Below are 15,494 nucleotides of genomic sequence, written 5' to 3'. Positions count from 1 at the left end.
ATCGTCTTGTCTTCTATAAAATGTACTTGAGAAATCATTTTTATGTTTAATCTTTAATAATGATTGTAACTATAACTTGTACGCTGCTTTTTAAAAAATGTGTTTCATTATATAAAATTCATTCCTATTTTACATATTGTGTATGTAACTATATATTAACACGTATATACATAAAAATTTTCAAATAAAATAAATTACTTTCTAATATTAAATGGCTTGCGAAAACTTTAATAAATTTTTTTATAATTGTGTTGCAACAAAAATCTTAATGTTTAAAAAAAAAAACAAAGTTAATATGAAAATATAAATGTTAATATAATACGTTTAAATAAAAAAAAAAGAAAAAAAAAAAAAATTAAGTGATTAGCATAATACAAATATGAAAAATTTTAAATATTCTTATGCATTTATAAAATATATCTATACATATTAAAAACAAATATATAGTTATGATATATATTTGTATATATTCTACTACATCTAATTTTAAAAATATCGTGGTTGATAAAATCGATTTACATGTGATGAAAGCTAATTACATTAAAGCTGTTCTACGAACTTGGTTAATTGGTCAGATGCATCTGTTACGGGTCCAGTACCACCGACCCCTCCTACACCACCTACGCCGCCAACACCGACATCTTGCGGTACACCTGGCAATGGGGATTGATGTGGATGCATACCATGATTGTGTAGTGGATCGTGAGGACCCTGTGGCGCAGGTGAATGACTCATTACATGATGTGGAGATGGCTGTGCCCTTGGTGAAGCTGATGGCCCAGCACGAGGTGATGGAGCTGAGCGTGGAGATGGCGTAGGAGATCGCATTGGTGGTGAAGAACGAGCAGTTTGCATTAATTGTTGTTGTAATGTGTGAGGTGTGGGCGGACCCATTACGTTCTGACCACCCATCATATTTGCACCTTGCATCATTTGTTGTTGTACACCGGGCATACCTGCCATTTGCTGTTGTGCATTTGGTTTAAGACCTTGTTGCATAGCAGCATATTGATCAACTGGACCACCTCCAGCACCACCGAAATTGCCACCAGGAAACTGTTGACCACCACCACCACCCATCTGCGGAGCCCGCTGGCGTTGTGGATATGGTGGTGGATAATGTGACATTGGTACTTGTCTCATTTTAAACCATTGTGGATTTGATACCTATATATAATGCGAGAAGACTCATTTAAAATGTTCATAAAATATATATACATATATAAGCAAAAGATAGCATAACATATATGTTATATATGCTATATAACTTTACAGAGTTTTATAGATATTTTAGAAAACAAAAAAAAAACCACGAATCATTTTGACTAGACACGAATTTAAAGTAAATTAATAACAAATCAAGACATCTGAACGTTATGTAAACAACATTTCACAAAAAATCGATTTGATAATGAATCAAAATAGCAATTAATTACTGGAGAGAAATTCGTGAAGAGTTATTTAAAACGAAATTCAGCCACTATATAATGGCGCATATATTTTTGTATGAAGTATTCACTAACTGAAAGGTAATAACAGCAAATATTATACCAGGATATTGGAACATTTCAAGATAGAAATCGCAATAAAATAACTTTAGTAAGCAGAGAATAAGCTCTTTTTCATCAGGACAAATCACCGCAATCACCGTGTCAAAAGTTTTTAGTTACGATGGCCGATTTGTATAAATAACACTTCGAATTACGGACATTAGCTATAGTATTTGTCAGATTTGGCTTTCAGTGACTAGTCCTTATGTTTTTACTCAAACAATAAAGTTATGTTCAAAACAAAGAAACGAATGTTCCATAAAAAAAGTATAGATATATCAGAGAAGCGTTGAAATGATTGTATTGTTGTTGCGATACAACAATTTATTTATTGTTATTAAATTAAGTCGATTAGTAGAGTAGTAGAAATCCACTGAATCTAATTATAACACAAGTAAAAACTCCCATGTTTTCTGCATTATAAGTTTCCACGGATTTTAGCAGCATAGTAGTGCAACGTGGGTTTCAAATACTCGCACAAGACGACGATTGTGATTTTCATGGTATTGGTTTGGTAAACAAAAATTATAGAAAGCATTTGTTCATGATATACTGATATAAATGTACAATTTTTTTAGGGGGAGGTTACATAGGTTCGAATTTTTTTACCTAGTAAATGTATTAGTTAATATATATACCAATAAACAACAACATTTTTAAAGTGGTAACAAGGATTTCAAAATTTGGAAAATAAAGGAAAGTAAGAAGGATAACCATGAACAAAAATGCCTTGGTTTAAAGCATACAGTCTGCATTGAAACACACCTAGACACAGTTAGGAACATCATCCATCTACTCATCTATTTAAGGCAATCAAAAATATATATTTTATTTATTCTCCGATGACTTAGTAATTGTGTCAGAAATTAACTTTACCTTTTACACTATTAGTGGAAGTAAATTACAAAATGGATTTAAGATTCAAATTCAGTAATAAGGGTATTCTTAAAAATTTTACGATATGATATATGGTAAATTGTGTTTTTATATTGCTTTAATATATTAATTTCACTTACAGGTCCTTGTTGCTGCATACTGCCAGGTACTTGTTGTTGTTGCATCATCATTGGATTTTGCATCCCAGGCATACGTTGATGTGGATTTGGTTGTTGTTGCTGCTGCTGTGGTTGCATTACAACTTGTTGATTCGTTTGTGGCATTTGTTGTTGATTCATCATGTGTTGCATTTGTTGTTGTTGCTGCATCACTTGTTGCTGTTGCTGCTGCTGTTGTTGTTGTTGCTGCTGCTGTTGTTGTTGTTGGGGACCATTTCCACTAGCATTTGGAGCAACGCTTGGACCTACAGCATTTGATTGACTTTGTTGACGTTGTTTTATAATAGCAGCCATTATTTGAGGGTTTTGCTTAAGAACTTGCAGAATTTTTTGATGGTCTTCACTAGTTGGATTATTTTTAATCTTGGCCATAATTTGTGCTAACTGCTGTGTGTTAAGCGAAGGAGGACCATTAGGAATATTACCGCCACTGCCAACCGGTGTAGCTCCATGTTGTCCTTGAGGTCGAATGCCGACAGGTCCACCTATGGATCCTCCCATACCCATATTTGGATTGGTTATACCACCAACACCAGCACCTACAGTCATATTTGTGTTACCAGTCATTTGATTTGAGCCTCCAGCTCCAACCATATTCATCATGTTCTAAATAGTTAATATGTTATTAAAATTGATTATATTATAAAAAAAAATAACGTACCTGTTGTTGCTGCATAGCGTTTTGTTGCATTACTTGATTTTGATTAGGTTGTCGCATAGTTTGATTCGCATTTTGATATCTACTATTTCCCCACTGATCCATTGGAAGAAGATTATTTCCCATCACAGCATTTCCTCCAGGACCCATTTGCGACATGCCTCCTACATTTACATTTGCAACACCTCCAACCATTCCACTGGGATTTGCTTGATTTGGTACCACTCCAAGATGGCGTTGCATAACAGGTGGCGCCATAGGTCCACCCTTACCAAAACCACCATGTGGCACTTGCTGTCGTGCCGCTTCTTCCTGTACCTATTTAAGAAAAACGAAACAACCATGTTATATTCATTTTTGATAAATCGAAGTTTTGCAAACTATATTATTTACCTGCTTTACCACTTGCATTACATTCGGTGATGGAGAGTGTCCTCCGCCTGGTTTCATGCCAATACCTGACTGATGTGGATGTGTTTGTGCCATACCGCCTGTCATTGGTGGTGCTACTGGAGATGGTACTGCAACCGTTGACGGACTCATACCACCAGCTGCTGCAGGCATTATTGCAGGTTGACCAGTTACTGCTGGTTGTGCGACTGTTACACCTGGCACAACATTTCCGACATTTGAAGGTGGCACACTACTTGCACTGACAAGAGGACCAGGGCCAGCAGTTGGCGTTGTCACTGTTCGTGACATAAGTGCTACACGACGTCGCAATAACTGTTGCTGTTGTAGCCTAAATCAATAGAAAATTTATGATTATACAAATGTACAGAAAGATTTTCAGTCGTGAATACGTACTTTTGTTGTAAGGCCTGCTGTTTTAATTTGTGTTTAATATTCGGACAGAAAGGAACAGGACATTTTTGCTCTTGACAATGCTTAGCATGATAGCAACATAACGCAATAAGTTGTTTGCATATAGGGCAACCACCATTTGTTTTGCGTTTGCAGTTCTTTGTATGTTGAACGACACGTTTCATCTTCTGACACGAAGGTAATCGACAGTTGGCATCCCGACATTGACATGCATGTACCAATGATTGAATGCAACGCTGTATTGATTGTTTTCGAGCCTCTTGTGGATTAGCTTGCTTGAGATCAGCAGGGGAGGATCCATCATCCAAATCAAAGCCAAGTTTTTCCATTTTATGTGGGTGACCAATTTTTTCCTTGCATATGGTACACAAGTCATAATCCTAAAATTAAGTATTTAAGTATTGATATATACATAAATGTTAGTTGAAGGAAAATAAGTATTTGAAAATAATATCAAAAATAAGACTTACATCACAAACAGTGCAGTGGTATCTTGTTTCCACGGGAGTTTTGCAGTTATTGCACGTGTAAACGAATTTATCTTGACCTTGATTGTGTAACTCGTATAACATTGAAAGTGTTGAAAACTGAGCTCGTCGCAATGATGAAAACTCATAATGCTTATCACGTGCGAGTGTAAGAAATGCATCACGACCATCCATAAGATCACAAGATAGTAGCGGATCAGGATCTTGAATAGGCTATTTATAGATTGATATTGAAATTGAGAAAAGTAGATATTAATTTAAGAATAGTTACACAAAGATGTTTAAAATATACTTACTGCTAGACTAGCTGCAGACTGTGCAGAATGCAAACGAATAACAAAGAAAACCTCTTTATGTTTTTCCATAGTAGCATAAATTTTAGCAGACAAATCGTTGCCTGTTTGTTGTTCATTAGATTTCTTATTATTTTTTCGTTGTGCAGCTTTGGATTTATTCGATTTTTTTGCTTTCTTTTGCCCTTTTTTCTTACCATCCCCACTGACTTCGTTATCTTCGATAGAAAATATCTGATATAAATATAAAAATAATGTTTTACTTTTAGTTTCAAAATAAGTAACTAATATCTAAATTACATTTGCAGCTGCAGCAGCGGCTTCAGCTAATTCAGCTTGCTTTCGCTTTTCTTCTTCTTCTTGATCAAGTTCCTTAATACTTTCTTCAAGTACATTAGGCCAAAAATCACCCTCAAAATAAGGTAATTCAGCTGCAGATGATAATTTATCTTCCATTGCTTGCTTCAAAATATCTTTGTAATCTTGTATGGTGCGTTCTATCATACCCTTATCTAACATTTTCTTATACCATTCTTGTAAACGTTTCGGTTTTGGTATTTTTTGGTCAATTGGATGACAGTGAAATATGTAGTCATCGCCTTCAGATGGAGGACAAGCCCAAATATGTGCCATAGTGTATCCCAATTGCTTAACATAATCCATATAACCGAGCAGGATTTCATGATATACAGCAGTACGATATTGGCGAGGTCTGAAAAAGTGCACCGAGTCCAAATAAGCAATATAAACACGACGTGTATTTGGTGCAGGGCATTCTGAGCCATACTCTTGGACATGCATACCAAAGAAGCACACATCAATACCGTCAACTTCTTCGAAAGCAAATAATGCTTTCGCCCGATACGGAAACTCGGATGACATCTCACCATTGTCTACGAAACGCCTTCGCATACCAGGCTTCACTTCCACACATTTATCTGAAGATGACACAACTCGAATGTGTACTTCACCAGCACCAGCTTCTTTCTTTTTGAGAAAATTATTTACACGTGTCTCAATGTAAACACCAAGTTTAGTTGTTTGCAATCGTTTAGCATTGAATTTGTTCTCCTTGCGTTTGGAACTTTTCTTTTTAAGGCAATTGTCACAAACGAAGCCACCAGGCCAAATTGAGTCCAACCAGAGTACACAAATTTGATGCTGTTTACGACCACATTCTTGACAATCAACAAATGGTTCCAATTCAAGATGGTCATTCTTCATTTCTTTGAATTGATCTTTTTTGATTTGTCTATTTTAGTTAAACAAATATAAAAAAAATGAATAATGAACTTACAACTGTTAATAAAATTAATATAAATTATAAATTATAAGTGCAATATTGTAATGATATTGTATTATCATTACTGTACAATTTTAAAGTTATTGCAGTTATTTAAAATGCATTTTAATTTATGATAATAAAACGAAAATAAATAAGTTACTTACGTCTGCGATTGGACTGGATCATCGCCAAGGGTGACTGTATCTCCTTGTATGTCGTTGAAGCATTTTTGGCAAAAAGTATATCTGTTTGAGGCAACACCATAATCCTTTAGACTATTTTTTCAAATCAAAATGTATAATTTTTGTATGCATTGATCGCAATAATCAAAATTTAATAAAAGGTGTTTTGTGCGTACGTTTGTGCATTAGTCGTGGTCACAATATTTAGGTGATTATGGAGAAATGGATAGTAGGGATTTGTTGCAATCGTTGAAGCATGGCATGATTGAAATATTTAAGTGATTATCATTATGTAGTTGGTGATTGAATTTATGTAGCATTGTAGTAGCGATGTGAGGCACAAAATTACAATCGCAAAAGAGCAGAACGAACACATAAGCCATAGCCATATTAAATATGATTTTTATATGTCAAAGTGATCCGTTTTTATATTATATATATTATCGATTATCGAAAGCGTTCATAAACCCGTTTAAATAAGTTAAGTTGTCGTATGATCGGTCAATTGATCGTTCAGTTTGTTCAATTAATTTCATAAATGTTGATGTAGTTATAATGATTATAACGTTGTGAAGCAAATTGGAAATGCGCGAATATTTATTTATTTGGATTAGGATTTTGCAGGATATTCAAGACGCACACAAAAACCATAACCGGGAAGGTAATTTTTGATTTGTTTATTATAACAGCAAAGGAAATAGAAGAAAATAAAAAGGTTTTTATTAGAATTATTTAATGGTTTGTTATTGCTAATATCTACAATATATTTGCTTAAAAATTTTTATGTATCTTTGCATGTGTTAAATTTGTTTAAGCATTTTTAACTTTAATTAAAAAATAATAAAATTAAATTAAAAAATATATGTATAAAAGTGGACTACTTCTAGCGTTTTAAATTTAGTTAAATAGCAACAAAAGGACGAAATGAAATATATGTGTATGAAGTGAATTTTATATTAATAACTAATTTCTTTCCATTTTAAAATAATTTGTAAACTTCTTTAAAAATTCATAAATTATATACTGAATGAATAAAACAAATATTTATATACGGTTTCTTCATGAACTGTATAAAGTTTCTACTATTCAACTTGAAATATATATCGCAATTCTTTTATACCTTAGAATGAAATCGAAATATAATAATAATAAGAATTTAATTTAATAAAAAATTGGTAATATTTTACAAATTATTTAAAAATCTTTACGCTTATCAGTTTCATTAAACATTAATTTATTGGTATTATGTCCTGTATACAAATATGACTTTAGCAGTGAAAGTACTTTCATTCTAAGAAGAAAAAAAATACTTAAAATATATCGTACCTGTTTTGGTAACTATAATACTTGGCATCTCGTGGGATTGTACACAATTGTTTACCATAACAGCACAAAACTTGTGGATTAAAAGTATATTTACGACCGCAACAATATCCTAACGCTTGCATCACAGGATCAATTTCTTGTTCGAAAACCTCAGACAGCTAAAGAAAATTATTATTTAATAAATGTCGTTTTACACAGTCATTTTTAATAAAATTTTCATGCTTTTATTGAATATACACACCTTCGTACAATATCTGTAAACTCGAGATGTTTTACGATTATAAAGCCATGCGTTATCAAACATAAGCCATACGTCATCCACATATTCCCAAGGGTCACTATATTTTCCATTCAACAGATTAGTACGTATAGTACCCAAATCCATTGGTTTCTTAACTATTTCAAAATAGTCAGGTATACCAAGTTGGATTGGGTCTACTGGTGCACGAAATGGCATTGATTCTGGTTCATGACGCACAAGTTTATCAAGTGTAGGCAAAAGAGCTTGCTTTAGTTCTTCTGGGTTAAAAACTGTTATGATAAAATTTGATAAATAAAATAAAAAATAAATTTCTGGAAACTCAATATTTCAGGTTTGATATACTTACCACATTTCTTCTTTTTATCACCGGTATTAGACATAAGTGGTTCCGGAACTACAGGTTTTGTTTCTGTTTTAACTTTTATATCTCCCGTGATAGAATCAATAACAGGTTTTATGTCCTCTTTACTATCTATACCATGGGCATTATTGCCTGATTTCGCTGTTGAACTATTATCGTCTAAATCCATCGGTTCAGGCTTAATTTTTATATCACCATCTTCAGTTTTAATTTCTACTTTAGCTGTTCCATCGTTGTTAACATTTTTACCAACGCCAGCTGAAGATTCTTGTTGAGAATTATCACCGCCTCCTCCACTACTATCTTCCATAAATTCTTTTTTGATATCGTCTTCTTGTTTGATTGAATCTAACTTGCCTTTTGATGCATTGCCCATACCAGTATTAGATTCGTTGTTTGGCGATGGAGGTGTATCATCATTATCTCGAGATGCCGCTACAAGTGCAGCCATTTGAGATGAGAGATTGCTACTGGATGAAGGCCGTGATGTGGGCACACTAATTGAGGTAGTTGATGGTGTAACAGGCACATTATTAGTTCCTTTACCAATAGAAACTTGCTGCTGTTGTGATAATGACGTATTATTTACAGTTGTGGGTGTTGTAATTGCAGATGATACTGTCGTTGTGATTGTAGTTGATACGGTCGCTATTGTTGTAGAGATTGCAGCACTTGCGGATGATGTTGCAATGCCAGCTGCTGAAGACACCGGTGATGCCGCAATCAGTGGCGGAGTATTGCCACGATCACTCATTGGTTGCAAAAGTGATGAAACGGAAGGAGGGTTGTTAGATGGTGTACCAATTGGACCATTTGACAGTAAATTTGGTGAAGGGCTGGGAGCTGCTACCATACCAACTGAACTTCCGATTCCGTTGTTAGTTGGTATCCCAGCACCTGTACTCGTAAGTGATTCAAGACTAGTTGGCGTGGGTGGCATATTACCAATTGTTGTTGCGTTTTGTTTTTGCTGTTGTTGTGACAATGGTGATGTAAAAGTGTTTTGCTGTTGCTGCTGCAATTGGGTTGTATTATTAAAAGGTGATTGTGGCAGTAACATTACGGATTGTTGCTGTTGCTGTTGTTGTTGTTGCTGTTGCTGCTGCTGTTGTATCATGCGTTGTTTAATCAATTCGTTTAATTGTTGACTTTGGGCTCCAGAGCCACCATTTGCATTGATAAATTGTTGTTGTTGTCCGTGTACTGGGCTAGTTAATACATTTGCTACTCCACCGGTATTTGGCTGCCCTTGTATGGCTTGACCAGTAAAAGGAGACAAAACAGGATTTTGGACTACAATATTTTGTTGAGCTGTAGCAATACCCCCAAGTCCACTATTTGGACTAGGTCCTGGTGGCCCAACTAACATATTACCTTGTTGTTGTTGTTGTGGAAATTGTATGCGCTGTTGTTGCATTGCCAACATATTACCTCCAGGAGAATGACTTCGTAGACCACCAATATTTTGGCCAGGTTGACCTGTCATCATACCTAAATTCGTAGGAGTTTGACCGCGTAACTGCTGTTGCATCATGTTAGGAGCATTAAGAGGTAGTCCCTGAGTTGGTCCAGCGCCTGCCATTGGGCTTATCATTGGTCTTATTTGTTGAGGTTGTTGCTGTTGTTGTTGAGCTTGTGGGTGACCCGGTGGCAATTGTGGACCTATTAGTGCTGGATTGCTTGGTCCCGCTCCAGGCACACCAGCATTACCTTGTTGCTGTTGTTGTAATTGCATTTGTTGCTGTTGTAGTTCTTTGCGTTTTAACCTCTTCTCTTCTAACTCCTTTTGAATTTTGTAAATTTTTTCTGCAAGTAGGTGATAATACTCTGACCGACTTTTAGCCATTTCATACATATCTTTTTCTACCTTCTCAGCATATGAAACAAGATTTTGCATACGTTTATCAAGCATGGTAGCTGGATCTGAGGTGGGTAATATCGCTTGCACTAATTTGTGAACTAAATGATTACGTAAATCGGCAGTAACAGATTCGCGCCAATCCTTTTCTTCTGCGCCTTGACCACCAGTGCCTTGTGCAGCGTTTGGACCTGTAGTTAAACTATTCCCTCCTGGAACTTGTGGTCCCAATACACCTGAATTACCAACGGTGCCAGGTGCACTGTTTTGTGGAGCATTTGCCATTGCTGCTGCTGATGCTACAGCCGCCTGCGCTTGCATCTTAAGCTTGGCCATTTCTTGTGGGCCCATCTGTTTATTTGGAGGGCCGTTAGCTCCTCCGCTTATATCGCCTGTGCCGCTAATTTGGTTGTTGAAGTTGGAATTGTTAAATGCATGAACATTAACAGAAAGTGGAATGTTTGATTGTTGCTGAGCTGAATTTGGTTGATTTTGGGGTACATTTGCATTGGGTCCACCTATAAGACCAGCTAATTGAGGATTGTTTCCTTGAGATCCAGTACCTCCACTATTTTGAAGAAGAAGTTGCTGATGTTGTGTATTTTGTTGTAAACCGTCTGGACCAGTTCCACTTCCAATAAGTATACTATTGCCCATTACGTTTGCATTCGGACCGTTGTTATTGCCTCCACCTACAGAACCACCTGGCCCGCTCATGGGTGATGGAACTACACGCATAGATGGTCCACCAGGCATTCTTATGCCATGTAATTGTTGCTGTGCATTACTTGCATTATTTTGTAAAATAGTTGTTGGTCCCGCAGTTGATACTGCACCCTGCATACCCATGCCATCAAAACGACGTATATCTTGGTTAGGATTCTGTGCGTTCTGTTGTTGCAATTGTGATATATCTGTATTTGGTTTTATCCCTAATTGCGAATTAGCACCTGAATTCATTACAGCTGATGCTCCTGCATTGGATACAACATTTGGTCCACCAGTAGAGCTTTGTTGTTGTTGAACTGAATTTTGAGGCACGCCAGCAGTTTGTTGTGCAGGATTATTACCGGTTTGTTGCTTATCATTTTGTTGTTGCTGTTGTTGATTTTGATTTGCAGCATTTGCACCGCCAGGATTAGTTTGGAAGCCATGATTTTGTCGAAATGGATAACAAATTATACAATCAGAACGCTGACAAGTCTTGTAATGTAATAATATCTGTCTCGACGAAGAGCAGTGCTGGACAGTACAGTCTTTACTTTGTTTACAAGTCGCCATATGTGCCAAAACATCTTGCATTGGTTTACAATATGGGACGGAACATTTTTCCCGATTTGGATTTTGACTTTCTCTTCGATTACATTTATGCGCATGTAAAAGTAACATTAGTTGTTGCTGTATTTGTTTCTTCCTTTCATCAGATAAATTCGGTACTCCACCACCACTTCCACCAGTGTTTGAGCCTCCACCTTGCTGTGATGTGCCTGGTTGTTGTTGTTGCGGTTGTGTTTGCTGTTGTTGTTGGTGTAACATTTGATTTTGTTGTGGACCTATTGCTCCCGGTTGTGTGTTTCTTGGCCCAATGGGATTGTTCATAACTCCAGTTGAATTTTGCTGATTTGGATTCATTTGAGCATTATTTAACTGTTGCTGCTGTTGTGGTTGTGGTCCGACAACACTGCCAACTATATTACCACCAGTACCATCATTACCAACGCCTCCTAAACCTAAGGGCACTCCTGTTCTATTTCCTTGTTGCATCGCCGCTGTCATATTTGGAGGAACTCCACCACGTTGTGCCATTTGTTGTGCTAACAACTGTTGTTGTGGATTATTTGTATTAACATTAATGCCTCCTTGTGGTCCTCCAGGGCCACCATAATTTCCAACGTTGCCAACATTGACTCCACCACCATAAGGTCCGTTCGGTCCAACTCCACCGCTCACCATGTTGTTCATTTGACCAGGACCAAGTGCCAAATTACGTTGTTGTTGGTTTTGAGTCTCTAACATGTTAAGCTTATTGATTTGAATATTAGGATTTTGCATGCGAGGGCCTCCACCAACACCAGTGGGTCCACCAGGACCCATTAAATGTGGATTTGGTCCGCGTAACATGTGTTGCTGTTGCTGTGCAACAATTCTACTCATAATTGGGCCATTTTGCATACTTTGAGGATGTCCAGGGCCACCTAGATGCATGCCTTGATTTTGTCCACCTACGCCTGGACCAATGTTTCCCACAGGTCCGACACCTCCAGGTCCAGCATTTAACATACCACCTGGACCACTGCCGATTTGTTGCTTAATTGTATTGAGACCACTACCTATGCCACCCATGTTACTGTTGGTGATAACCATATTTCCTAGATTATTGCTTTGAGCAATTGTATTCATTCCTTTAAATGTTCATTAATAATAGTGGTTGAAAAAAAAACAAAAAAAAAACGATAAATTAATACTTTACATTTTAGACAAAAAATAACTATAATCTAAAATTGAAAATTTATTTAACATATCAAAAACTCTAGACGTTGTCTTAGACGTTATGAACACAATTATTTAAAGTACAAAAACTTTAATATATTTAATAAATGTTTTGTTACTCTTCTTTTGGTTTCTTATTTATGTTTTTTTAACTTACATATATAACTTTGAGTATATCTTCTTGCAAAATTGGTTTATCTCATATTTTGATAAATAAATTGAAACGTTTTGTATTTCTGAACAATTCTTCGTGTTAAATACCTTGTTTACATTAATATGATATTTGATCTGATACTTGATTACTTCGTATTTTTTTGTCATAAAACAATAGCTGTTTATGTATACATTGGGTTTAATAGTTAAAAGATAGTATATAAGTGAAATAATTGTTTACATACCAGCCATAGAATTCATTCCTTGCGTTCCGTTATTAGAAATTGACATTGGCATTGAGTTTACCATGCCCATTTGACCACCAGTTACTTGCATTCCGCCAGCATTCGGTGATTGTAAGTTTGGCGATTTGCTACCAAGTTGATTTAAACCTGCACCACCCATAGGATTACCAACCATATTAGGATTTTTCTTGCCCTAAAATAAACAACATGTTATAGAACGAATATGAATATGAATATACAATATTCAAAGGTGTTTTTTTCTATGAAAAACTAACTTGTTGCTGCAGTAAATGTTGTAGGTGATGATGTTGCATTTGCCGAAGGGAGTTATTTCCACCACCAACTTGATTGCCTGCTGTGCCATTAGCATCATCACCAGCACCATTCATTTGTGGTCCACCAGGACCTTGCACTGTAGGATTATTAGGTCCGCCAACTACATTAATGCCTAGGCCAGATCCAGGGCCGCCACCTGGACCTCCACCCCCAAGTTGATCAGACCAATTACTATTTGTAGATACCAGTTCATCGGGTAAATTATCCTCCAATACAGAATAATAATCAGCTAAAAGTAGAGATTAACAAATCTTATTACATCTAGTTCGAACGAATTCTAACACATATATATATATATAATAACTAAGAGTAAAATATAAATTTGTAAGATTTTATTATGTGATGTAAGTTAAATATATCTATATATTTAGGCCGTGTGTGAGTTCAAGTAAATTGAGATAAAATAAGTTTAAATTTCCTAGAGATTTTTGCTCTGCACTAACGTAAATATTTATTTATTTGCTTATTGCATTTATTTATTATTTTTGGTAATTTATTAAACATCTTATAAAATTTACACAATGGTAATACCTAATTTTTAACTAATTTACCCTACTCGAAATGCTGGTTCCCTGCCATACCGACAAAATTTACTATTTGCCTCAATTTACCATCAATTTACTTGAACTCGCACACCGCCTTAATAATAACATATCAATATAAGATTTTATTATGTAATATGAGTTATGTAAATGTATCTAGAACTTTATGTTTCATTAAATACATAGCATAATTGTTCAGTTTTATATTTTTGAGTTAAATAAAGAAATTGAATATGCATTTATTGAAAGATATGTCGGTGAAATGATAATGATATCTCATTATCAATATGAACATATGGTACATTGTAAACTGATTGAAGTTATATTTGAAAAGCAAAAACTGTTATTACAAAATAATCCTTAGATTATTAAAATTATTTCGCATACACATTTAAAATTTTAAAAACTTATACACTATAAGAAAAGAGAAGACTTACTGGGATCTATTTTCACCCGCTTCTGTGGCGGTTCATCCATGTGATCCGCCATCATTTACTTGCCGTAATAAATTTATTTTGTCGTTTGATTGAAGAAAACTTAATGGATTCTTATTGATTATATTTTCGTAGTTATATTGTCTTTAAAGTAAACAAATTATCACTTAATAAATTTTTATGAATAGTCTATTATTGATATATATATATATATATTATATATATATATATTTAACATTAAGAGTTTTTAGCATAACTGGCGAAAGAGCACAGGAACTGAAGTTTTGTTTATGATGTTTTTAATGATAGACTCGTCGTCGTTGGGTGGTTTATTTTTCTTAATATTATTTTTATTATTTAAGAGCAAGTGTAACACAACCCTGCTGCTGCTATTTAAGATGCAGAAGCAGGCTATGTTTTCCAAGGCTTGAGACGAAAACGTGCCGGCTGCAGCAATAGATTTCAGTGACTTTTTCGTTGCCTTTCTTGTTCGAGCTGTTTCCAAAGTTTCCCGGTATAAAGCGTTTTTGCAAAATACGCTTGAGTGCATTTTGTGTCAAAAGACTATTCGGCCGATAAAAATGTCGGCTTGGTATTTTTTGTCTCTTCTCTACAGTACGTAGTAAGTCGTAGCCAGTTTTGCTGTTTTTGTTTATATCGAGGCCGTAGCATCTGTTCTGTTGTTGACACAAATTTACTTTGATTTCGAGATAGGTCCGTTTAAATTATATTTGGCAGTTGCTAATATTTTTATATTAGAACAATTTTTAATAAAGAAATTTATACAATTCATTTTAGTTTAATATTATTTTTTCCGTCTTTTTTGCATTTAAACAGTTTATTTATTATAGTTTGTAATTGCACGTAACTATTAAAAAAAAAAAATAAATCATGAAAATTATAAACAATTAGCATTAACAAAAGATTTGTAAATATTTTATTAAATTTATAACAATATACCGATGATGATATAAATTTATTTCGTTGATTTTTAATTTTATTTTTTTTAACTTATTTTAAGACCACATATAAACGTAAAATAAGATTATTAATTATTTTGGTTTTTATTTTTAATATTTATGTTATTTGCGCGCTCAATGTGAAAATATATTTTTTGTTCAGTTCTAAACACCAATGCAATTTTTACATAA

The 15,494-nt window shown here is 34.8% G+C and overlaps 1 protein-coding gene across 3 annotated transcripts; it reads right to left on the bottom strand.

Annotated features, from left to right (window-relative positions):
• Positions 1-453: 453 nt before the first annotated feature.
• On the bottom strand, positions 454-15,131 carry LOC119671138 (histone lysine acetyltransferase CREBBP). Of its 3 annotated transcripts, none has more exons than XM_038081664.1 (15): positions 14,347-15,131; positions 13,307-13,596; positions 13,032-13,224; positions 8,271-12,545; positions 7,904-8,193; positions 7,663-7,820; positions 6,319-6,429; positions 5,170-6,121; positions 4,873-5,103; positions 4,559-4,789; positions 4,071-4,468; positions 3,657-4,005; positions 3,267-3,581; positions 2,567-3,211; positions 454-1,167 (listed from the first exon to the last, which is right to left on the bottom strand). In XM_038081664.1, exons 1-15 carry the CDS (start codon positions 14,399-14,401, stop codon positions 541-543), a joined length of 9,120 nt encoding a protein of 3,039 aa, XP_037937592.1. In that variant the 5' UTR covers positions 14,402-15,131; the 3' UTR covers positions 454-540. The 3 variants fall into 3 exon arrangements, with proteins under 3 accessions (XP_037937592.1, XP_037937593.1, XP_037937594.1); XM_038081665.1 differs by having other exon boundaries at positions 6,319-6,399; XM_038081666.1 differs by lacking the exons at positions 13,032-13,224; positions 13,307-13,596; positions 14,347-15,131 and adding an exon at positions 12,791-12,943.
• Between the last annotated feature and the right edge of the window lie 363 nt (positions 15,132-15,494).

The sequence above is a fragment of the Teleopsis dalmanni genome, chromosome 1 (assembly GCF_002237135.1).
Source record: "Teleopsis dalmanni isolate 2A chromosome 1, ASM223713v2, whole genome shotgun sequence".
NCBI classification, from domain to species: domain Eukaryota; kingdom Metazoa; phylum Arthropoda; class Insecta; order Diptera; family Diopsidae; genus Teleopsis; species Teleopsis dalmanni.
The sequence above is the reverse complement of the archived record's forward strand: the minus strand, read 5'-3'. Positions and strand labels throughout refer to the sequence as shown.

Coding starts and splice junctions, on each gene's coding strand:
- LOC119671138 (XM_038081664.1), bottom strand. CDS start 14,401: ATGATGGCGGATCACATGGATGAACCGCCACAGAAGCGGGTGAAAATA. Junction 13,597..14,346: donor GCGGGTGAAAATAGATCCCA/GTAAGTCTTCTC, acceptor CTCTACTTTTAG/CTGATTATTATTCTGTATTG. Junction 3,582..3,656: donor TAATGCAAGTGGTAAAGCAG/GTAAATAATATA, acceptor TTTCTTAAATAG/GTACAGGAAGAAGCGGCACG.